Genomic DNA, 24,366 nt, shown 5'->3' on the forward strand with positions numbered 1-24,366 from the left:
TAGATTGGAGGGTAGGCCCGGGAGGGACTTCCAGATTGTCGGGGGTGGCCTAGAGTACTTAGAACCGAAGTTAGAGAGCATAGAGAACTCCAGCCTTCTAAAGAACTCAGCAGCTTCAAGTTTAAGGCCAAATGGCGCCCCGCCACTCGGTTCAGGACACAGTTGGAGTAGGTGGGAGGAAGGAGCGCGGACACAGGGCAGTCCGAGGGCGGAGGCGGCGCGGGAGGCATCGAAGAGGGGCTACCCAGCGTGGTTTGTAGGGGCGTGGCTTGCGGCCGCGTCCCTCCCCATCAGTCCCTAGCAGCATCCAGACCCGCCCCAGTCGGATCCCAGAGCTTCGCGGAGCCGCTCCGACCTGGCGATGGCTTCGCCGCTGCCCTTGCTCTGTCTCTGCCTCGCCGCTGCGCAACTAGCAACGGCGCGAGGTGAGATGCTCAGGGACCCCGAGGCCGTCAGCCACGCGCGCAGAAAAGTAGGCGGGGGAGGGCAGGGGAGGGGGAAGCGACACCTCTCCAGCTTCCCAGAGAGCTCTTCCATCTTCTCAGGAAGGTGCATTAGGCCAGGGCTTTGAACTCTAATTTGTTAGGTCTCCAAATCTGTGCCAAGGAGTCGGAGCTGTCCCTCCGTGGGGCTGATGACAAGCCCATTTCTTGGAAGACTGAGGGTCCAGGAAGAAGGGGTTCGTCTGTACATGTCACCCCTCCTAGTCCATCTTGGAAAGCTGGGGGTCAGAGTAGCCGAGGACTTAATCAGATGACACCTTGCGCCCCATCTGGAGAGTGGGTCGCAGGAGGAACTTCCAGAAAGAGAACCGAAGCCGTCTGCAGGCAGAGGCACAGTTGAATGCGCTCGACTTAGCTTGTATTTGGGCCTGGAGAGAGAGTGGGACGGAGAGTCACCAAAACTGTGGAGAGGGACAGGGCTTCAGGGTCCGCTGCTAGTAATGGGAGGGCTTCCAGGGAGGGGCTGCCTGCAGTCCCCAGGGCTTCTGGCATCCTCCGTTTTCTACCTCGTGAAATGCGATGGTCAATGGTTTCCCTGTTGCACCAGAGGTGGGTCTCACTGGTCCCATCTTGTGTCTCCTCGCACTCCCACAGACGCCACCCCCACTGAAGAACGCACCGAAGCCACCAAGGGTCTTCAAGGACAGCTGCCAGACCCCGGCCAGCCCTCCCCAACCCTGGAGGACTGGGTGGGTGAGTCACCTCAGCATCCCGCCTGTGTGACCTGGGTCTGGTGGCCTCAGCGGGGAGGGTGGGGAGAATGAGGAGTCCTTGGACACCGCAGTTTCTGGAGGCCCTGACCCCAGGGCTTTAAGCTGGAGGGACTGGCAGGAGGTGGGGACCCCAGCTCAACGTGCGATGCCCGCAGAGGCCAGCGAGTGGACGTCATGGTTCAACGTGGACCACCCAGGAGGAGATGGTGACTTCGAGAGCCTGGCCGCTATCCGCTTCTACTACGGTCCCGCGCGCGTGTGTCCAAAGCCACTGGCGCTGGAGGCGCGCACCACCGAGTGGGCGCTACCTGCCGCCGTGGGCGAGAGGGTGCACGCCAACCCAGCGCGCGGCTTCTGGTGTCTTAACCGCGAGCAGCCGCGAGGCCGCCGCTGCTCCAACTACCACGTGCGCTTCCGCTGCCCGCTGGGTAAGGGCGGGGCCTGTGGACTTGTGTGGGCGGGGACAGCGAAAGTGCGACCCTGGAGAGTGAGGCCCTAGATGGGTGTGCACCGGGGTGGGGCCCTGTGAGCGTGGCTTAAATGAGACACGCCCACCAGCCTGCGGGTATTGGTTTGAGGGGAGGAGGTAGGTTGCAGCAAGCAGTGCCCTGGCGTGCCAGGATCCCATGCGCCCATCCTGAACACCTCGGTGCTGGGAGATGACTTGAGCCCCTATTTAAGTCCGATGAGGAACAGCAGCGCATCCGGCAGTGAGCAGAGGCGGCACTTTTGCACTCTATGGGTTCTGAGCAGGACTACTGTCTGCCCTTGCACCCCTGCAGTCAGGGCGCGTGTATGCTGGGAAAACCGGACCCGCATAGTCCAGAGAGCCCGCTGCCAGGGGCGGGGGGTGTAGGCAGCTCCATCTCATCTCCCGCCTTGTTCCGCAGAGGCAGCGTGGAGCGCATGGGGCGCGTGGGGCCTCTGCTCTAAGAGTTGCGGGCCAGGCCGTCGCCTGCGCCGCCGCAGCTGTCAAAGCTCGTCTGGTGACACGTGTCCCGGGAGCTCCCAGGAGGCACAGAAGTGTTTGAGGTCCCGTTGCCCAGGTAGGAGGGGCGGGGCCAGAAGAGGTGAGGCCAGGGGTGGGGCCCGCATAAGAAAGAACCCAGAGGACGCGAGTAGTTGAAGTGGGGCCTTGAAGGGCAGGGCTTGAAGAGGCCGGGCCATTAAAGGGTCCAATATTGGCAATACCTTTCCTGGGCCGTGACTGCGCACATCCCGAATGCCCTTTTACTGGGCGTAGAACCCAGGTCTCTGCTTGCACTAGGCAAGGAGACTACACAGAGGGGTCGGTGGAAGTAGAGCAAATATGAGCAGACCTGAGGGGTCATTTCCCCCGGTGTACACACACAGATATCTCTCTGTGCCGACTGAAGGCAGCTGCATACTCTGGGTCTGTCCTGTTCGCCCACGCAGACACGCGCTCACACCCTGGCAGACACCATGCCCAAGCCCTCTCAGGGCCAGACAGCAGCCCAGCCAGGAGGGGACTGGAAATTCCACTCGAGCCCGGGCTACACAAACACGGTCTGCAGACAGCTGCAACAGGGCCCTCATAGGGTGGGGGCACGAGGTGGCCAATGGTGGGGGCCCCACCCCACCCGGCGCCTCTGCCCTGAAGTTTCCACTGGAATTTTCCACTTTGTGGAGAAGCAGCAGCCTTGGAAAGGAGACAGATGTTGTCCAAGACAGTGCCCTCACACCCAGCCCCTGCCTAGGTGTCCCCCGTGAGTCCTCACCATCGTTTGAGGCTCCCTCTCTTTGCTCCCTTCTCTGCATTTCAGGATGCAGTTCCTCCCCTTGGTCTGGCTCTGCCCACTTAGCCTTGTCTCCAAACTGACTTAAGCCCAGATTGGGGAGGGGGGCAGGGTTACATGTCTGTTGAAGGACTGAGTGCAAAGCTTTCCCCAAGAGCTCTTTCTCTGCCCTCCCCCCCGTTCTCCTAGGGTGTAGCTCTGACACCTGCGGGTGCCCTGACCACGTCCTCTTGGGCTCAGTGGTCACCCCATCTGGGCGACCCCTGCCAGGAGCCAAGGTCTCCCTACGAGCCCGACCTGGCACAGTAGTCACAAGTGGCACCCATGGAACCTTCCGGCTTCCTGGAGTCTGTGCTGGCAGCAAGGCCAACGTCAGCGCCCAGATGAATGGGTTTTCTGCTGGTACAGCCCAGGCCAGTGCCAACAGCTCCAACTCAGCTGTGGTCACCATCGTCCTTGAGGAGTTAGGTGAGTGTCCCCGCAGCCAAGAACATGTGAGTGACAGAGGATGTTCCATGCTAAGGGGGAAAACCACGGTGTGACTCACTTGTTGACAGGACGGGGTGAGGCAGGCTGTCCCTGAGGGACTGTGGAGAAAGGGGGCCCCTGGGGTGGAGCTGGGTCATGAACTTGGCCAATTCTGACCCCTCAGGGAAGCCGTACCTGGTAAAGCACCCCGAGTCCCGAGTACGAGAAGCCGGTCAGAATGTGACCTTCTGCTGCAAGGCCTCGGGGACACCCATGCCCAAGAAATATTCCTGGTGAGTGTCTACTTGATCCCAGGGAGCCTGCTTTCGGTGGGAGAGGAGAGCACCCTGCAGCACTTTATTTTTTTTTTTTTTAAGATTTATTTATTGCATATGAGTGCTTTATCTGCAGAAGAGGGCATCAGATTACATTATAGATGGTTGTGAGCCACCATGTGGTTGCTGGGAATTGAACTCAGGACCTCTGGAAGAGCAGGTGGCGCTCTTAACCACTGAGCCATCTCTCCAGCCCCGCTGCAGCACTTTAAAAGCCTTCTGAAACGAAGGTGCGGTGATGAACGCATGACTCCAGCTGGCACTGAGACCATGAGCTGAGGCAGGAGGCTTGTTGAGGGCATGAACTGGGTTACATAGTGGGGGTGGGGGGGGGCCGGGGGGCATGTCTCAAAAGAAAAGCCGGTAGAGGTGGCGCACACCTTTAATCCCAGCACTCGAGAGGCGGAGGCAGGCGGATCGCTGTGAGTTCGAGGCCAGCCTGGTCTGCAAAGTGAGTCCAGGACAGCCAAGGCTACACAGAGAAACCCTGTCTTGGGGGGGGGGGGAAGGAGGAAGAGGAGGAGGAGGAGGAGGCCCCCTGGGGCCCATAAGTAGCGGCTGGAGGATCAGGAGTTCAAAGTCACCCTGGGCCACTGAGCCTAAGACTCATGAAACCATGTCTCAACAAAACAAAAACGTAGGAGGGGCTGGCAGCCTCAGTCTCCCCTTCGTACAGGGTGCAGAAAAGGCGAGGCTGCCCTTGCCTCCTAGGGACAGAGGCAGTCAGGGCCACCATTCTTAGGGTCCCCACGATGCGGTCCACCTACTGCCTTCTTCAGGTTCCACAACGGGACCCTGCTGGACCGGCGCCAGCACGGCTCTGGGCCACACCTGGAGCTCCGAGGGCTTCGCGAGGAGCAGGCGGGGGAGTACCACTGCAAGGCCTGGAACGAGGCGGGCGCCGTGCGCTCCCGCGCCGCGCAGCTTACCGTGCTCGGTGAGTGGCTCGGTCCCGCCCCCCCCCCCCCGTGAGCCCCAGCCCCAGCCGCTCCCCGCAACCTCACCCTCCCTCCCTTGACTTGGTTGTGTGGACTCCCCAGCTCCCGGCCAGCCGGCCTGCGACCCTCGACCCCAGGAACACCTGATCAAGCTTCCGGACGACTGCGGCCAGCCCGGCGGCGGCCCCACGTTCCTGGACGTTGGCTTGTGCGCGGACACGCGCTGCCCGGGCCCAGTGGGCTCAGGCCCTCGCTGTGGGGACGAAGGCTCTCGCTGCTGCTCAGTGCTGCGCCTGGAGAACAGGGACATTCGCTGCTCCGGCTACGTGCTCCCGGTGAAGGTGGTGGCCGAGTGTGGCTGTCGCAAGTGCCTACCCCGTCGGGGGCTGGTGCGCGGCCGCGTGGTGGCAGCGGACACCGGGGAGCCCCTGCGCTTCGCTAGCATCCTGCTGGGGCGCGCGCCCATAGGCTTCACCTCCTACCAGGGCGACTTCACCATCGAGGTGCCGCCGGCCACCGAGCGCCTCGTGGTGACCTTCGTGGACCCTCGCGGCGAGTTCGTGGACAGCGTCCGCGTGCTGCCCTTCGACCCTCGCGGCGCCGGCGTGTATCACGAGGTCCGCTCGCTGCGCAAGGCGGCGCCAGTGCTGCTGGACGCGGAGCGCGGCGGGGCAATCCCGCTGGGCGGTGCGGAGGAGGTGGCGGCGCCGGCGCTGGGCGAGCTAGTCCTGCCTCCCGGGACCTTCCACCACCCTGACGGCCGCCCCTACGTGGGGCCCGTGGAGGCGCGTGTCACCGTCGTGGACCCTCGTGACCTGGCGTCGGCGGCCGCGGCATCCAGCGACCTGCGCTTTCTGGACAGCGCGGGTGAGCTGGCGCCGCTGCGCACCTACGGCATGTTCGCGGTGGACCTGCGCGCGCCCGGCTCCGACGAGCAGCTGCACGCAGCGCGCGCGGCCGTGCGCGTGGACGCCGAGCACGTGCGCATGCCCGGCCACGCCGAGGCTCTGGCGCTCTGGTCGCTGGATCCCGAGACCGGTCTGTGGGAGGAGGAGGGGGCTGAAAAAGGAGGAGGCGGCTTCCGGCGTGAGGCGGCGGCGGCGGCGGCGGCGCGCGTGCGCAGGGAGGAGCGCGCGTTCCTCGTGGGCGCGCTCACCGTGCGCGAGCGCCGCCTGTTTAACCTGGACGTGCCCGAGCGGCGCCGCTGCTTCGTGAAGGTTCGCGCCTACGGCACGGACCGCTTCGCGCCCGCCGAGCAGGTGCAGGGCGTGGTGGTGACGCTGCTCAACCTAGAGCCCGCCCCGGGCTTCACGTCCAACCCACGCGCGTGGGGCCGCTTCGACAGCGCGGTCACCGGGCCCAACGGCGCGTGCGTGCCCGCCTTCTGCGACGCCGAGCGGCCCGACGCCTACACGGCTTTTGTGACCGCGACTCTGGGCGGCGAGGAACTGGAGGCCGCGCCGTCGCGGCCACGCGCGTCCGCGGCCACCGTGGGCGTGGCGCAGCCCTACCTGGAGCGCCTCGGCTACCAGCGCACCGACCACGACGACCCGGCGCTCAAGCGCACCGGCTTCCGCTTGAACCTTGCGCGGCCACGCGCGGGCCACGAGTCCGAGGCGCACGGGCCAGTGTATCCGTGGCGCCGCCTACGCGACTGCGAGGACGCGCCAGTCACCGACAGTCACTTCCGATTTTCGCGCGTGGAGGAGGACAAGTATGAGTACGACGTGGTGCCGTTCCGCGAGGGAGCGCCCGCCTCGTGGACCGGCGACCTGCTTGCCTGGTGGCCCAACCCACAGGAGTTCCGCGCGTGTTTCCTAAAGGTGCGGCTGCAGGGCCCGCAGGAGTACATGGTGCGCTCGCACAACGCGGGCGGCACCCACGAGGCCACGCACGGCCGCCTCTACGGGCTGCGCGACACCCGCAGCGTGCGCCACCCCGAGCATCCCGGCATCTCGGCCGCCTGCGTGGAGTTCAAGTGCGGCGGCATGCTGTTTGACCAGCGCCAGGTGGACAGGACACTGGTGACCATCACTCCGCAGGGCAGCTGCCGCCGCGTGGCCGTCAACACGCTCCTGCAGGACTATCTAGCCCGCCACCCGCCGCTGGCTCCCGCTGACGACCCCTCCGCCTTCGCCATGCTGGCTCCGCTCGACGCTCTGGGCCACAACTATGGCATCTACACGGTCACCGATCAGAGCCCGCGGCTGGCCAAGGAGATAGCCATCGGCCGCTGCTTCGACGGCTCCTCCGACGGCTTCTCCCGGGAGATGAAAGCAGACGCAGGCACCGCTGTCACCTTCCAGTGCCGTGAGCCGCCCGCCAGACCCAGCCTCTTCCAGCGGCTGCTGGAGAACCCGGCCTCGGCGCTTGGCGACATCCGCAGGGAGATGGGCCAGGCCATCCGCGATTCCCGGATTGCCCAAACCCAGGCTGGGGACACCGGCCCTGTCGGGGTGCGCTCCAGACAGTGATCTGGTCCACACCCTTGCTCCTCTGCCTTGCTTTGGACTCCTGTGTTTTTAGACAGCCTCGCCCTATTTGCCCCAGGCTTCTGGGTCCCCTTTCCGTTCCCTGCCCAGAATTTGGTCCAGACAAAAACTATGGGTGGTGGTGGAAGTTTTGGGCAGGCAGCTGTGGCTCTGTGACCAGAAACAGAATGTTCGGCTGTGGGTAAACCCAAGGCCTGGGCCTAGCTGAGGCAGGCTCTGGCGCACTCCCATGGCCTGTCCTGCATTTCCGATGCCCCAGAGTGAAGCCTGTTGGTGAACTTTGTGAATCTCCCTGCCCCAGCTTTAGTTCTGAGGTCATATTTATTGAAATAAAGCCCCAGTGAGTCGGTGTGAGTGGGGGTCCAGGCTGGCCCCGTGGTGGTTTGCCGTTCCCATGGTGCTTGGGAGTGCCCTTAGGGTTTGGGGGCAGGTGCTATAGGGCTCAATTAAAAATGCTTTATTCCCAACCCATTGTGTCAGTTGAATGGGATAGAGGCTGGGTGGGTGGGGCTGAGCCACACACCTGACTGAGCAGACTGTTATCCCAGCCGCCTGAGGCAGAAGCTTTCTGACACCCAGGCCAGCCTGGGCTACAAAGCCAGCTGTTTCTGAAATTCAAAACCCACCAAACAAGAACAGAAGGCTTGGAGGCACACGTGGTCCTGCGTGTCAAGAGCTAAGGGTGGCCTGGCACAGCTGTCAGGTGCCGGGCTGCAGGTGTCAGGTGCCACAGGTGTGGCAGTGACACGTGTGTGCAGAGTCAAGACCCTGACCAGAGAACACAGTAGCTCCATAATGGCTGCTGGCTGGGCCTGGGAGCCTCCTGGCAGCTGTGCTTGGCTAGCAGCCCGGAACTGCAGGGTAAGGAGGGGCCCTGTTGAGGAAGCTTCTGGGACAGGTGGTAGGCATCACCTCCTCTGTTGCCTTGGACTTCCTCAACATAGGCCACTGTGCTGGCCTGGGCACCTTCATGCAGAGGCCCAGCCATACCTTGGCTAACCACAGGGGCTTCGGGCACCACTCCTAGCCTAGTCAGGATATGGCAGAATCCTGACTTGCTCCCAACTCCAGTGAGCAGGCTGGTTGATGCCCAAAGCTCAGGTTGTGAGTCCCAACAGGAGTGGAGACATCAGTGGGGTCCTGGGGGAGGGGTCTTTGGCGACCTTAGACTCACTATATAGTTGAGGATGGCCTCCTGCCTCCATGGCCCAGTACTGGGACAGCAGGCCTGTACCCAGTTTATGATGGAACCAGGGCTTTGTGTATGCCAGGGAGCCACATCCCCGCCCCAAGAAAGGAGGGTCCTATGCCTGCCGGACTCAAAGCACAGGGCCTATGAAGGAGTGGGGCTGGGCCTCCTCTTCACCTAGGGCCTACATGCACGCACCTTCATTTCCAGGTTCTGGGACCAGCTGGTTAGCTGTGAGGGCTGAGCAGCAGCCACACACACAGGAGCCGCTTCTGCGGACCCCAGTTCCTCCCCGTGTGGCCTTTGCACAGATGGTTCCATTGCAACTAATTCTCAGACTTTGCTCACAAGCTTCCCGGTGTGGCAAGCACTTCCTGGCAGGGGCCGTCTTCGCCCACAGCAGGAACACCTTCCTGTACCCTGAGGGACGTGGACCCTGAAGGTCCAGACCCAGGGGCTCTGCTTGAGCTGTACATGACAGGCCTAGAGCCCCGCTCACCCAGAGCCACGCAGAGCTGCCTTGCAGAGTCTGAGGCTGTCCACTGCTGCATCCCCACAGCGGGGATGGGGAGCCTGCTGTAGAGTCCAGGCCCTGATGAGGTGTCTGGCCCTCTTGCCAAATACCTTTCGCTGAGAAAGTGTTGGGGCTCCTCTAGCTGCCAGCTGGGGCAGCCAGCTGGGGTTTAGGGGGCGACTGGCCTGGCCCTGGCCCCCTTGGTAGTGTGGGGTGGGGTCCGTGGGAGCCCCTCTCTAGCTGGGCCTGGAAAACTGTGGCCCTCTTTCCCTCTCTGCTACTCACTGACAGGAGGGCATTCACCCCAAGCTCCACATGAGGAAATGGAGGCTCCGGGAGGAGGGAGTTCTGCCCTGTGCTGGCAGCTGCTCCGCTTCCACTCTATCCTGGTGCTCAGTCCCAGCCCTCCTTCTTGGAACATCAGCCATAGCTTCTGGAAAATCCATCACCCCCTCCACCCCCACCCCCCAGGGCTGCCAGGACACGCCCCTTGGCCAGGGGAATCCGAGCCAGGACCCCCCAGAGACCCAGCTCCTGCCACCGCGAGGTCAGCTCAGGGCACAGGAGGTGTCCCGCCCCCGACATTTTAGATTTTATAATTTTAGAACCAGGGGTTCTTAAAATTCCTCACACCGTGCAGTAGAGAAAAATCTTGGACCAGTAAAATGCTTAGAACAAGTCTGAAAACATCGGCATCCAAGAGGAAGGACAGCAGGACAGACACGCACTGAGGGCTGCTGGGATGTGGCCCCGAGACTGTGCTTGCTTCAAGGTGCATAACGTATGGTGTAGTGGGGTCCCGCTTGGGTCCTGGTTTGTAGCTAAACATCTCACTTAGGGCCACACAGCTAGCGTGGACACGGTCACCTGGGGATGTAGAGATGGGGCCTCATGTAGATGAGGCTAGCCTCAAATTCACTGTGCAGCCAAGGATAGCCTAGAACGTCTGCTACCTCCTGAGCACTGGAAAGCAGGTGTGAGCTACCACACCCAGCTAGGAACTGGGTCTTGAAGGATGTGTAGGAGTTTGGAGGGGAGGTGAGGTAAGAGGGGCAAAGCCTGGAGGGAGGGAAGCAGTTTCTAGACGGAGAAACCTGTGAGGCTGATTTCTTCCTCTCTGTGCATCTGCGCATGCGCGGGCCTGTTTAGGCCGCAGCGTGAGGTCGGAGGCCAGAGCACAGCTTTGTGGCGTTTTCTTTTCTTCATGTGGTTTCCAGGGACTAAACTCAGCCCCCCAGGCTCCTGCATGCAGCGCCTTGACCTGCTCAGCCATCTTGCTGGCCTGGCCTGGGTTACACAGTTCCTCAGGACAGACTCCTCTGGCCTGCCCCATGACCCCCAGGAGCTCCATTCAGCTTTGAGGACGCGTGTCTCTGGGAGCACTGGGGTCTCTTCTCTCCACGCGGCCCAGCACCCCCTTGCCCGCAGCTCAGTCCTGGCAGGAGCATCTCTGGCTCATCTGGAGGGGCCTCGTGAGCCTGGCGGAGCCACCCACCACTTCCCCACTGTCTGTCTCTCTCATCAGCCTCAGAGGTGGGTCTGCCCCAGCCTCAGACCCCGAGGGCTGGAGCTGGCCTCGAGGGCTGGAGCTGGCCTCGAGGGCTGGAGCTGGCCTGCCGGCACTGGCTTCAGCTTAGTAGGGGTACATGCCCTGGGGTGGGAACAGAGGCCAGGCCCAGGTTCCAGATGGGGGCATTGGCAGGTGACAGGGAGGGGACCGGCATTGCAGACACAAGGAGACAGACATGGCCTCACCCAGGCCACTGCCCTGGCCATGGAGCCAAAGTGTCCATCAGCGCCAACCCCGTCATTCGGCCCAAGGTCAGGCGTTCCTGGCCACGCCCTATCTCTGCCCCTTACACTCAGATATTCCCTCCGTTCCCACCCTGTACCTTCTGGTCACTTAACTAGGGTCCATGATCCTATGACACCTGCAAATCCATTAGGCAGGACACTGTAACCTCTAGCTCACGGGGGTGCGTGTGCAGGCATATGAGGTCCCCATGGTCACCTCAGCCTACGACACTGGATTGTTTGCCTCACACCCTCTCATGTCCTACAGAGTCCAGCTGACCACAGCTGGGTGCACTGGGCACACCCCACCCTCTTAAAGCCCAAGGGAGGAGTGGGCTAGGGGAACCCCTGGCCTCCAAGATCCCAGCTGCTTTTGATGCAGAGGCCTGCATCCCGTCCTGTGCTGACTCAGCCCTGGCCGGGCAGCACCGCCAAACCTCAGCTATGTCCTCAAAGGCTGCCTGGCCCCAGATGGGCCTGGAGCATGGCTGCGCTGGGCTGAGGACCAGCCAGGCAGAGGTGAAGCCATAGCTCCCGCCCCCTCTTCCTGCCTCAAAGTTTCTGGAGACATGAATGGACACGCCCTGCCCCCCTCCCCTGCCCGGGGGCCAGGCTATCCCAGGCTGCTTCATGAAGTGTCTAGGTTAGCCCACTGTCTTGTGAGGATCCTGTGTGGGACACAGACATACACAGGCACACATAGGGAACACCCTGCTCCCAAGATGGCTACATGGAGAGCTATGCTTAGATTAATGAACCCCAGTCAGAAGGTCAAGGTGAAACAGGCACAAAAACTTGTAAGGCCAGAGTTGGGTCAGCAAGGGCCAGAGGGCCAGGCCTGGAGGAGGAGATTTTCTTTCTTGCTTGCTTTCTTTTTTTTTTCTTTTTTTTTTTTTTCTGGCTTTTTTGTTTTGGTTTGTTTTTTTCGAGACAGGGTCTCTCTGTATAGATTTGGTTGTCCTGGACTAACTTTGTAGACCAGGCTGGCCTCAAACTCACAGCGACCTGCCTGCCTGCCTCTGCCTCCTAAGTGCTAGGATTAAAAGAGTGTGCCATCATGCCCAGCTTTTTTTGTTTGTTTGTTTTTTGTTTTTTGAGACAAGGTTTCTCTGTGTGTCCTTGGCTATCCTAGGGTCGCTTTGTAGTACAGGCTGGCCTCGAACTCTCGGCCTCGAACTCTCAGCGATCCACCTGCCTCTGCCTCTCAAGTGCTGAGATTAAAGGCGTGCGCCACCACTACCCAGCTAGGATGGGATTTTCAATATGGACTTTCAAGGGTCAACAGGAGTTTTCTAAACCAGACTGAGAAGACTGAAAGTCTCGACTCTAGTTTTGCTTTTGTTTTTGAGGATTTCAAAGGGACAAGTTGGGGCTGGAGGGTGGAGGGGAAGGTGGATCTGGGACTTTATCCCAAGGCCCAGCCTTTCCCCTAGGAGCCTCAAGTGCAGTGCACGAGGCAAGACCACGCTCAGTGGGAACTGCAGGGGTGCACGGAAGCAACCTCAGCATTCAAGCCAGCAAGACTGGATTAGACTGGGTTAGGCCCTGCCAACACCTGAGCACAGGCCATCTGTTTGGTGCCTATTGGGACAGGTTTTGCTATGTGGCTCAGGAACTTGTCCTGGAACTTGAGAGCCTTGCGTTACCAGTATCACCAGTGTGGGACTAAAGGTGAGCGCATGCATCCTAATGGTGTCCCTAGTCATGGCTGGGGAGACAGAGGCTGGGACAGAAGGAACAGGGCCCCTGACAGCCCTGCACTGCACCTTCAGCAGTGGCTACCGCCCCATCCCAAGCTAACTCAAGCCTGGGGGAGGGGGCTAGAGAGATGGCTCAGAGGTTAAGAGCACCATCTGCTCTTCCAAAGGTCCTGAGTTCAATTCCCAGCAACCAATGGCTCACAACCATCTATAGTGAGATCTGGTGGGCAGCCACACATGCAGGTAGAACACTGTGTACATAATAAATAGATCTTAGGAAGAAAGAAAGGAAGAAAAGAAAGCCAAGCCTGGCATGTTGGTACCTATCACCCCAGCACTTGAGAAGTGGAGGCAGAAAAATCAAGAATCCTCCATCATCCCTCGGATAGTATAGTGAGGAGTTCGAGACCAGCCAGGGCTACATAGAGAGACCTTGTCTGAAAACAAAAACAACAAAGAGAAAGAAATAACAGCTAAGTAGCTATACCCAGGGCTTCTTGGCGGAGGAGAGCCAGGCAGTCAGACCTTCTGGGAGGCCTGGGCCCCCCGGCCTGGCCCCGCTACTGTCTGGCCAGGCTGAACACAAACACGAAGTGGCTAGCCCTACGGAATCTAGGTTGTGGTCAGGCTGTGGCTGAAGAAGCTGTTGGAAAAACACCAGGCCCACGCGGCCAGGCCCAACTTACATTTCAGGAGCGGCTGCCTGGCGCCCAGCTCTGAGGAATGTCGCTGGCAGGCCTTGGCACCTGCTGCTGGGCAGGGCTGCACAAATGTCCTGATACTGGCCTTCTGGGTGCCCTGGGGGAGCAGGCCAAACGAACACTTCTCCCTTGTCTGCTTGCATCGCCACTTTGAACTCATCCCTTTCCATCCCTAAGCCTCCTTCCCCTAGGAAGTGCTGGCTGCTGGCCCTAGGGCAGCCGGAAGGCAGTTCCGCCTCCATGGCCCCCTCCACTCGGACTCTGGGCCTCTGCTAGTCCTCAGCTCAACAGGAATGTCTCACTTATCCATCCGTGTGCTGGGTGCTGACGCGTTTTCCTGGCTTCTGCTCACTGACCTCTCCAGGAAGGCTGTTCCTTTGACCTCTTCACATTATAGACAGGGAAATTAAGGCTCAGAGGGTTTCCTTCCAGTCTTTGGATTGCTGGTGGATTCTGAAGGCAGGAGTTAGATTTTTTTAGGTTGACTGCGCCACCTCGTGGCAAAAGATACAACTGCAACCTGAACCATGCGTGGTCCCTTCCTGCCTTTGGTTGATTTGGGTCACACTCCATGGCTTCCACAGTCCCTTCTGAGGCAGCAGGGGGCTTGAATGCGTCCACACTGGGTCATCATGGAAATTCTTGAAGGTAAAACCGGCCCTCTTCGCTACGACCCAGCCCTATCCCTCCTAAGTTCCACAGCAGGACTAAGCGTCGCTAGTGGCCCTTGTAGCAGAGACCTTGGGTAACGTGCCAAGAAAAACTAGTAGAATGGACGGGGAGCCCTGGCATTTTTACCACTCCCCTCAGCCTGTCCTGCTTGTTATGCCCCACAATGACCCGAGGCTCGGAGTGTGGGTCGGGGCTTCACCATGCTTAGGGAATTGAAAGGGTATTCGGGTCAGCTTCCGTCCAGCCTCCACCCACCAGAGGCTGCCCTCTGTAGGCCCTGCCCTGCTAGAGGCCTGGAGACCCCAAGGCCTGTCCCTGGTGGGGGGGGGGGGCTGGGGGCTGGGCTGATCCTTATAAGGAATACAGGCCATCACTTTCACTACAGTTTTTTGTCATACAGCTCACTTCTCCCTAAGCCCTCCTGTGTGATATTTCTAAATAATTTTTATATTCAATTTACATTTCATTTGCATGGGTCTTTTTTATTTTTATTTTTATTTTTTTTTGAGACAAGGTTTCTCTGTGTAGCCTTGGCTGTCCCAGACTCACTTTGTACACCAGGCTGGCCTCCAACTCACAGCGATCTGCTTGCCTCTGCCTCCCAAGTGCTGCAATTAAAGGCGTGCGCCACCATGCCTGGCTGCATGGGTCTTCTTAGCTTGCTCTTCCTTCCTTTCTTTTTTGGTTTTTCCAGACAGGGTTTCTCTGTATAACATCTCTGGCTGTCCTGGAACTCGGCCTCGAACTCACAGAGATCCACCTGCCTCTGCCTCCTGAGTGCTGGGATTAAAGGTGTGCACCACCACCAGATCACATTATAGATGGCTGTGAGCCACCGTGTGGGTGCTGGGAATTGAACTCAGGACGTCTGGAAGAGCAGACAGTGCTCTTAACCTCTGAGCCGTTTCTCCAGCCTGCCAAGCTGGTTTTCTTAAGCCTACATCAGCCACTCAGTTCTCCATCCAGAGGCCAAGACAACTGAGATCCCAGTGGGGGACACAAGGCCTGTGGGAGCCTCAGATGGAGGCCTGCCAACAGCTCTAGGATGGTGCTGGCCCTTGCCAGACTTCTGGGCAGGCAACACCCTCTGGCACCTGTGCCTCACCTCACCAGAGAAGCTTCCAGAATCTGAAGCTTTTCCATGCAGCATTAGAGTGGCTGTGCACCCCAGGGATGTGAAAGGCGGTGTGACCACTGCCTTCAGCTTCTTTGCACCTCAGCTGGGATTTGTCTTAAAAGGCACCTTCCTCAACTGTATATTAATTGGCTGTAAGAAAGAGTGAGGCTCTCAGAAGTGGAAGGATGGCTCAGTGGTTAAGAACACTGGCTAAGCTGGGCATGGTGGCACACGCCTGTAATCCCAGCACGCAGGAAGCAGAGACAGATCTTTTTGAGTTTGAGGCCAGCCTGGTCTACAGAGTTAGTTCAGGACAGCCAAGGCTACACAGAAACCCTGTCTCGAAAAACAGCAATAAAAAGAGGCTCTGATCCATTCTATATGCAGAAAACCCTCAAGACTTTCAGTGTTGGAAGCCCCACTGGTAGACTGCCGATGGAGGATGAGCATGTTCGGTCACTGCAGGTAACTGCTGAAAGGCACTGTTCAGCCCCTCAGGATCAGGACAGTGCAGCATGACACACTCATATGGCAGGTAGTTGCAGACTGCATCTGGCCAGGTCTCAGGGACAGGGTGGCCCCCACTTGCCATGGGGTACAGGATGTAGGAAAAGGGGTACTTGGCTGCTGTGTGATGGTGGCTGACAGGGTGGGGTCTAGGCCATGGGGACACTGACTGGCAGGTGGCTCCAGCGGACAGACTAGCTGAAAGCCGTGAAGTGAAGGCTTTATTGGTTGCTGCTGAGGGGAAACAGGGGACAAGACTTCAGGTGGCAGAGGCAGTGATGGCACACTCAATTTCTCCCCAGTTCTCAAAACTCCCAAACCAAACATCAAAAGAACCAAAACAGAAACACACACCAATCCTGAGTTAGGGTAGGGCTATGGCACACTTCCCAGGGGGATTTAGAGCTGGGGATGGCATCTAGGTTGTCACCTAGCAGGCCTGTACTGAAAACACTGGAATGCAAACAGGTCAGAAACTTTAATGGGGTGCTCGGAACAAGCCCTAGATGAACAATCCACTGTCGTCAGCCGTTCTACTGCTGTTTTAAAAAAAATCACGCCAAGGTGGGGAGGTGAGTGACCAGAAAGAAAAGAGGCGGAGCCACAGCCAGGACCTCTGAGGTGAGCAGCAGGGCATAGGGTCGGCCGGTCATGCCGGCACTCCCCAGGGTACCCACACTTAATTAGACACATCTGAGTTGAAGCTACCAGCATCTCCAGCAGGTGATGAGGCTGGCTGTGAGGCAGTGGCCCTCTGCCAGCTACCATGGGCCTGGAAAGACAGGGGCAAGACAGTGAGCAGCCATCCAGTTCCAGTCCCTTAGAGCGTGTTAGCAGATGAGCCCCAGGAAACGCCAGCTGAGCGGTGGGGGGAAGGGGTGGGCACTGAGCCCACTCCATGAAATGCCTCGAGGATGTAAGAACCAAGGGTCTGGCCACAGTGGCCATGGCTCATGGGCAACAAGAGCCCTTCCTCACAGGGGCAGAGGCCTACTGTGTTCAGTGTGCATGGGCACACACATGGGGCTGTGCTGCCCTGGGTGAGGACAGCTGGGCGGGTGCCCTGAGCTCAGGGAACACTGTCCTTGCACACTGTTCCAGCAGGGCAGGTGTGGTAGAGGCTCTATGAATGAGGCCATGGTAGGTGAGTGCTGAAGTACCTGGTGGCAGACAGTGGCCATGCTGGTAGAGTGGCCTTTAAGAAGAGCCACATGTGCTGGGCGTGGGCTGGGCGTGGTGGTGCATGCCTTTAATCCCATCACTGGGTGGGGGGGTGCAGAGGCATCTGTGAGTTGGAGGCCTAAGCGAGCCGGGCCAAGCCCATCCCTGTGAACACTGTCCTGAGCCCCAGGGCTGGTTCTGAGGAAACTTCTGGGAAGCCATGGTGGTGGCACCAGCCTCCACTTTCCAAGAGACGCAGCCTCTGAGCTACTCTACTTCCCCAAGGCCCTGTGGGGTCGGGGGAAGAGGTGTCCCAGGGTGGCTGCAGCTGACTCACCAGGGGTTGTAGACAGACTCCCCCAGGTGGGGGCTGGAGGAAGGCCAGTGTCTGCAGGGTGAGAACCATGTCACTTCCACTTGTCAGTGGGAAGGGGCCAAAGGAACCTGTGAGAAGTGGGCGGGGTCAGGCGGGTGGAGAAGGGTCCCAGCAAAAGCTGGGCTAGCAAGTCACAGAGGTTTCTAGGTGCCATCTGTCCAGTCCCTCACCAAGAGAGATGGCGGCGCGCGCCTTTAATCCCAGCATTCAGGAAGCAGAGGCGGGTGGATCTCTGAGTTCAAGGCCAGCCTGGTCTACAGAGAGAGTTCCAGGACAGCCAGGGCTACACAGAGAGACCCTGTCTCAAAAACTAAGGTGGGGGGCAGGAGAGAAAGAGGAGAAAGACAGACAGACAGACAGACAGACAGACAGACAGGCAGAGACACTGGATTTGACTCCCTAAAGCGCCTGCTCTTTTCCGTGTGTGGTGACACTCTTGTCACTCTGCTGGCACGGGCCAGCTGAAAGGTTTGGGTCTCACCTCACGCCTCAGAAGGCTTACAGTTAGGGAGGCCTGGCTGAGTCACCTGAGCTGGGTGTGGGCTGGCAGCTGGCCTGTCCCCCTGGGCCCCCGGCCTTGGTGGCTGTGGATGTTTTCCCTGTGTACATGGTGGCTTCTTCCTGAAACTTCCCCGTGTTCTTTTTGTACCGAATTCTTTTGTTGCCGAACCAGTTGGAGACCTGTGGACAGATGGACAGGTAAGGAGGCTGTCCTGCTCTGGGCCGTAATGGGGACAAACCATACGAAGACTGGGCTGGGACCTTTTCTCTCACTGCCCAAAATGAATGGTCCTGGGCCGGTTATAATACTCTTTTTTGTTTTGTTTTGTTTTTCGAGACAGGGTCTCTCTGTGTATCCTCGACTGTCCTGGACTCGCTTTGTAGACCAGGCTGACCTCAAACTCACAGCGATCCACCTGCCTCTGCCTCCCAAGTGCTGGGATTAAAGGCGTGCGCCACCACTGCCCGGCTGGTCCTGGGCTGGTTATAAGAGGTTGTGGGCTGGCAAATGGCTTACTGGGTAAAGGTGCTTGCTGCCAAGTCTGATGGCCTGAGTTCAATTCCTGGGAACCACATGGTGGAAAGAGAGGAACAAGCAACAAAGTTGTCCTCTGATTCCCACATTCCTGCAGTGACAGGCACCACACACACAGTAAAAGTGGCATGGATTATTAGCCACACACCCATACAGATAAATACACAAATGTAAAAAATAATGCCCATCCCACTACAAAAAAAAGAAAGAAAGAAAGGGAAAAAAAAGGCCCTGGGCTTCATGGCTCACACCCGTCATCCTACATTCGGGGAGCAGGAAGACTGCTGTAAATTCCAGGCCAGCCTGGGCTACAGAGTGAATTCCAGGCCAGCCTGGGCTACAGTGAGATTCTGGCTCAAAACTGAAACCTAACCCAACTGAACAAAACAGGGGAAAGGCCCCTAATAACTGCAGTTTCTAGCAGAGCAAGCCTGTGGAGAATCTGGCACCAGCAACAGGGGCCAGGAGTGTGGGGTGTGGGGTGTGGGGTGTGAGGTGAACCTGTCTGTTCCTCACGCTGTCCCTGGTGCCCAAGCTGCCACGTTTACACTTCATTCAGAGGTGCAGGCCCTTCCCTCTGCCCTGGTCATGCTCTGAGGCCATCACAGCAGCCCCCACAAGAGCAGGCAGCTGTACCTGGGTCTCCTGCATGACCCTGGGCTCTGTCACAGAGACATAACTTAACCAGCCTGGGCAAGGGGCCGAACAAAGACAGTGCCTAAGAGGGGGGGGACACTCAGCCTTTTCAATTGTGACCCAAGAAGGAACAGGCCATGCCAGAGTGCCAGTGTCCATATTGACTGCTGTGGCAGAGACACACTGCCCACACCGCTTGCTTGAATGCTCCGGTCCTGCCTCCCTGTCTGTATGCTGCTGCCCGGACTGACTGAGCTCAGGAATGCTCTCTTAGCACTCTGGCCTCTGCCCACAGTGCCAAGACACACAGGCAGAGTCTCACTCTCCCACACCGCTCCTGCAGCAAGCACATGGGCCCAGGAGCCTCTGCCCTGTCACAATCTCCTAGAGCTCACAGCAGAAGCTTGACACCCTATATCTTACCACAGTACTCTCATATCCCTCTTCTACGAAAGGGTTAAAGTCCCCACCAACACTCTAATTCACTGTACAGAGCTGGGATCTGAGCCAGGCCAGGCGGAGACACACGACCAACACCACACACTAAGGAACCTCCCCAGGAGTCCTCCCCACACACTAAGGAACCTCCCCAGGAGTCCTCCCCACACACTAAGGAACCTCCCCAGGAGTCCTCCCCACACACTAAGGAACCTCCCCAGGAGTCCTCCCCACACACTAAGGAACCTCCCCAGGAGTCCTCCCCACACACTAAGGAACCTCCCCAGGAGTCCTCCCCACACACTAAGGAACCTCCCCAGGAGTCCTCCCCACACACTAAGGAACCTCCCCAGGAGTCCTCCCCACACACTAAGGAACCTCCCCAGGAGTCCTCCCCACACACTAAGGAACCTCCCCAAGAGTCCTCCCCACACACTAAGGAACCTCCCCAGGAGTCCTCCCCACACACTAAGGAACCTCCCCAGGAGTCCTCCCCACACACTAAGGAACCTCCCCAGGAGTCCTCCCCACACACTAAGGAACCTCCCCAGGAGTCCTCCCCACACACTAAGGAACCTCCCCAGGAGTCCTCCCCACACACTAAGGAACCTCCCCAGGAGTCCTCCCCACACACTAAGGAACCTCCCCAGGAGTCCTCCCCACACACTAAGGAACCTCCCCAGGAGTCTGTCCCCTTACAATTTAACTTCTTCCAGGGCTGGTAAGCTCACCTGAGACACGGTGATGCCACCCTTCCTGGCAAGCTCTTCTTTGGTCTCCTCACTGGGGTAAGGGTTGCTCAAGTGGGAATAGAAATATTCATTCAGCACTTCTGTGGCCTGCTTGCTGAAGTTCCGCCTCTTCCGCCTGCAGACAGAGATCCTCAGTCTGCAGTTTTCTTATCCTGGGACTCTAGTCAGCTCTCACGTCCCTAATCCCCTGGCCATCTATGTGTGCATGAGTGTGCATCTACCACACTCCACCTCGGTTCTTTGAGGCAGTCCCTCTCACTGAATCTTGAACTCAGTGATTTGGCCACCAGTCTGGCCAACAGACCCCAAGGACCTGCCTATTTGCACGTTCCACACTTCCAGGACCTGGGTTGAAACAACTCCTGGCTTTAAAAAAAATTATTAGCCAGGTGTGGTGGTGCATGCCTTTATCCCAACACTTGGGTGGCAGAGGCAGGTGAATCACTGAGTTCGAGGCCAGCCTGGTCTACAAAGTGAGTCCAGGACAGCCAGCCAAGGCTACACAGAGAAACCTTGTCTCGAAAAACCAAAATAATTAATGAATTAATTAATTTGTGTGAAAAAAAATTAATTTGTGTGTGTGAGTGTGTGCACACACGGACGCATGCATGTCAGGAGACACCTTTCTGGCAGTTTGTTCTTTCCGTCCAATATGCGGAGCCTACTAAGACTTTCTCCGAGGCCCTGAGGAAGGGCCACAAGAACTCTAGTCCTGAGTCCTTGTCTAGGAGGGGGCCTGACAAGGCCATCTGAGGCTCAAGCCAGTGCCTCAGAGGAGTCAAGTTTGCAGCTTCTGGGGAGCTGACATCCCCCTGGGCTGTGGCTAGCAATCCTTAAGCAGATGTGTCTGAGGTATCCCGTGTACTCTTGCCAACACTGTCTGGTTTAGCTCTCTCCTGACCCTGGGCATCTCCCCTGCTGCAGATAGTACAGAGGATGGTTTATTTCATAAACTTGCTTGGCGTAAGCCATCACCTATGCATGGCCTCATGGTCCTGGCTACGTAAGCCGTCACCTATGCACGGCCTAGTGGTCCTAGCTACGTAAGCCGTCACCTATGCACGGCCTAGTGGTCCTAGCTATTGGTTATTTTTCCTTCCTCATGACACTTTACTAATCAGGACCCTGATTCCTGTAGGTTTGGGTTGTGCTTGGGGTCAAATATGGGTCTTGAGACTTTTGCAGCAAGTTCTTCCTGCCGCATCCCTACCCCCCGAGCCATCTTGCTGGCCCTTGCCTGACTGCTGGGTATACAAACTGAGGTCCATCTGTGTGCACGGCAAGCATGTGACTGACTGAGCCACAGTCAGTCTGATCCTGATCTTTTGCAGTTTTGAAAGCAGCAGTTGGGGGCATGAGAGGTGCCCCAGTGGGTAACGAACAAGTATGAGGGTCTGAGCCTGAGTTCTCTGAACCCATGTAAGAGCCATACATGTCAGTGCATGTCTGCAGTCACAGGGCTCCTGTGACAAGACGGGAGGTAGACAGGAGGATCCTCTGCAGCCAGTGGCCAGCTAAGCCTGGCGTACACAGTGGAAAACAACAGAGACCTCGAGCAAGGTAGAAGGTGAAGAGCAGTCCCCGAGGCTGTCTTCTGGTGTGCCAGGGCACACATGCACCTGCCGTTAACATACACAAGTTAAAACAAAGCAGCACTCAGTACTTTGGAGCCTCCCCTGAAGAAGCTGTGTGAGGCCTAGCTAGACTCTCTGGAAGGATTTAAATCCAAGACAGGGCTGGGCTCAGCGGTAGCGAGACCATGTGCTCAGTGCCTGAAAAGCCCAGGTCAGACTCGAGCAACACAGTACAACGTGTGTGTGTCAGAACTAGCACTGGTCCCACTTCCCCTAAGGGACAACCCTTGGGGAAGGCGGTGGCTCACAGCCCCTGACCTGGCGTCCAGGAACCGGGAGCGCAGGGTCATCACAGCCTCACAGGTGCTCTGCTTCAGCTGCCTCTGGATGGCGCTGAACTTGCTGTGGATGATGGCCACCATGCGCTCCATCTCCCCGGGGGACACAGGCCTCACCCTACTCTGCTCCCGGAGAAGGTTGGTGACATGCGTGGTGAACTCGCGACAGGCCTGGGTGGGGGAAAGACGGGCCAGCCTGTGACGAGGCAGCCAGGTGGCGCAGGGCGGTAGGCTCCACATCTGACCACGTCTGCCACCCCCACAGCTCACAGGCAGGTCAGCTCTGAGGAGTGATGGAAAAGTGACTGACCATGGCAGCGGGCTGCGCCTGCTCTGTCACAGAGGAGGGGCTCCTCGTGTCCACAGCTGGCGGGGGGGCCGGTGCATATTCACATGAGAAACTGTCGCGTGCAGAAAGATCACCTGTTCGTACTTGTCTAGCTCAGAGTGGTAAATCTGTCGGATCTGGGACAGCTTGGCCCTGTAGTCTGAGTGCTCAATGCTATTGTCATTTGGACAGCCACCTGCTGTTGCTGTGCCGCCTGCCGCAGCTCCTCCTCCTCCTCCTCGGCCTCTCTTCTCTGGCCTGGACACACCCTCAGCCATCAGCATGTTGTCCAGCCTCAGCAGCTGAGCGTCGGGAGGGTCCTCTTCCTGATACTGGCTGCTCACGGCTACACGAAAGACACAGGCAGACCGGAATGCAGAGAAAACCAGCCAGGGCCAAGTGGCACTGGCACTACGGCTGGCATCTTTTTAAAGCATCATGTGTGGGTAGTGCATGTGTGAGTGCATGCGTCCTGTGAGCCCAAGAAGGCGGTGCCATTCCCTAGAGCGGGGGTCACAGGCAGTTCTAAGCTGCCCAGTGTAGGTGCTGGGAACTGAACTCAGTCCCCTGCAAGAGCACGGAGTGCTCATGACCTACAAGCCATCCCCCCCCCACCCCTTTATTACCACATTGGAGCAGAGACACCTAGTAACCCACTGGGACACTGATCCAAGTGTCACCTTCAGGAGCACAGTGCTGGTGTGGAGAGGGCGCCAGGACAGTGCAGCCCAGTGGGTTTCAGGGGCAGTGCCTGAGTCCTAAGTGCTGCGGAGGAGGCCTAGTGGTGCTGCTGTGATGCAAAGGCAGTGCAGGCCAGAAAGATGGCTCAGTGAGTAAAGGAGCTTGCTGCCAAGCTCAATGATTTGAAATCAACCCCCAGGACCCACAAGGTAGAAGCATCCAAGTCCTGCAACTTGTCCTTTGATCCATATGGTGCCTCTCCCTGACTGCCTACAAAATCATAAATGTGAAAAAAATATGAAGGGCAAATAGCTCATCACTGGGACTGGGCACAGTATTGCATTGATGGGTTGTGCTATGCACCCGTATGCCCCTGTCCCTGTGTGTGTGCATGCACGCATCTGTGCCCAGGTATCAGTTTCTGTGTGTGTGCGTGCGTGCCTGCATGTGTGCGTGCATGCAGGGTAGCACTCCTTTAAACAGAAAAATGCTTCATTTAGGTGCTAGTGAGTCAGTTTGTGCTGTAAATCCTACACTGCACACACATGGTGCAGACATACACCCACACAAATACTAATACATACAAAATAAAATCTAAAAACAACCCACAGTAAATAGTTTTGTTTTTTTCCGAGACAGGGTTTTTCTCTGTGTAACAGTCTTGACTGTCCTGGACTTGCTTTGTGGACCAGGCTGGACTCTAACTCACATCGATCTGCCTGCTTCTGCCTCCCAAGTGTGGTGGCACACGCCTTTAATCCTAGCACTTGGGAGGGAGAGGCAGGTGGATTGCTGTGGGTTCAAGAGGTTAGCTTGGTCTATAAAGTGAGTACAGGACAGCCAAGGCTATGCAGAGAAACCCTGTCTCAAACAAACAAACAAAAACAAAAACGAGTGGGGGCTGGAGAGATGGCTCAGAGGTTAAGAGCACTGCCTGCTCTTCCAGAGGTCCTGAGTTCAATTTCCAGCAACCACATGGTGATTCACAACCATCCATAATGAGATCTGGTGTCCTCTTCTGGTGTGCAGGTGTACATGTATATTAATAAATAAATCTTTATTTAAAAAAAAAAAAAAGACTGGCTATTCTTCCCAGCCAGTTTGCGAGACAGAGCATGCCAATCCCTATGACTTCAGGGCCAGTCTGGTCTATAATGTGAGTCCCAGGCCAGTCTAGGCTACAGTGAGACCTTGTCTCAAAAAATTAAATAAGCCAGGCGTGGTGGCGTTTGCCTGTAATCCCAGCACTTGGGAGGCAGAGGCAGACAGATCTCTGTGAGTTCGAGGCCAGCCTGGTCTACAAATCAAGTCCAGGACGGCCAAGATAACATAGAGAAGCCAGTCTCGAAAACAAAAACAAAAACAAAATAAATAAATAAGTGAAGCCCAATCAAAGACATCTGACATCAACTGCTGGCCTGCACACATATGCATGCACACACTTGCATACATATGCACATACACATACTCTTTTACACCCACACCACACACCCTGCACAAATAACAAACACGTTCCACAATGCACATCACACACACACTTACTTACCCTGCACAAATAAATGAATGTAAAAAAAAAAAGTAAGTTTCAAAAAAGCTGGGTACAAGAGCATGAAGGCTGACCTCATCCACCCGACTCAAGAGAAGAG

The 24,366-nt window shown here is 57.7% G+C and overlaps 2 protein-coding genes across 6 annotated transcripts in view; one reads left to right on the forward strand and one right to left on the reverse strand.

Moving 5' to 3' along the window:
• The first annotated feature begins 310 nt into the window (after positions 1 to 310).
• CILP2 (cartilage intermediate layer protein 2) lies at positions 311 to 7,668 on the forward strand. Its single transcript, XM_084760269.1, has 8 exons — positions 311 to 425; positions 1,098 to 1,196; positions 1,372 to 1,644; positions 2,107 to 2,262; positions 3,163 to 3,441; positions 3,626 to 3,734; positions 4,556 to 4,713; positions 4,817 to 7,668. The coding sequence occupies exons 1-8, from the start codon at positions 362 to 364 to the stop codon at positions 7,186 to 7,188; spliced, it is 3,510 nt and encodes a 1,169-aa protein (XP_084616395.1). The 5' UTR covers positions 311 to 361; the 3' UTR covers positions 7,189 to 7,668.
• Positions 7,669 to 14,231: 6,563 nt separating this feature from the next.
• Positions 14,232 to 24,366, reverse strand: part of PBX4 (PBX homeobox 4) — a 40,208-nt gene continuing 30,073 nt past the window's right edge. For 2 of the 5 annotated variants that reach the window (XM_084760125.1, XM_084760124.1), the window contains exons 3-8: positions 22,135 to 22,385; positions 21,692 to 21,882; positions 19,779 to 19,914; positions 17,465 to 17,618; positions 16,899 to 17,005; positions 14,236 to 16,172 (exon numbers count right to left, since the gene is read on the reverse strand). In XM_084760125.1, coding sequence (XP_084616251.1) covers positions 16,080 to 16,172; positions 16,899 to 17,005; positions 17,465 to 17,618; positions 19,779 to 19,914; positions 21,692 to 21,882; positions 22,135 to 22,385 — 932 coding nt within the window. In that variant the 3' untranslated portion in view covers positions 14,236 to 16,079. Of the gene's footprint in view, positions 16,173 to 16,898; positions 17,006 to 17,464; positions 17,619 to 19,778; positions 19,915 to 21,691; positions 21,883 to 22,021; positions 22,386 to 24,366 lie in introns of those variants that run through there. The other 3 variants (XM_084760126.1, XM_084760127.1, XM_084760123.1) reach the window with 3 other exon arrangements.

This window comes from Acomys minous, assembly GCF_964271855.1.
Source record: "Acomys minous genome assembly, chromosome: 15".
Taxonomy (NCBI): Eukaryota; Metazoa; Chordata; class Mammalia; order Rodentia; family Muridae; genus Acomys; species Acomys minous.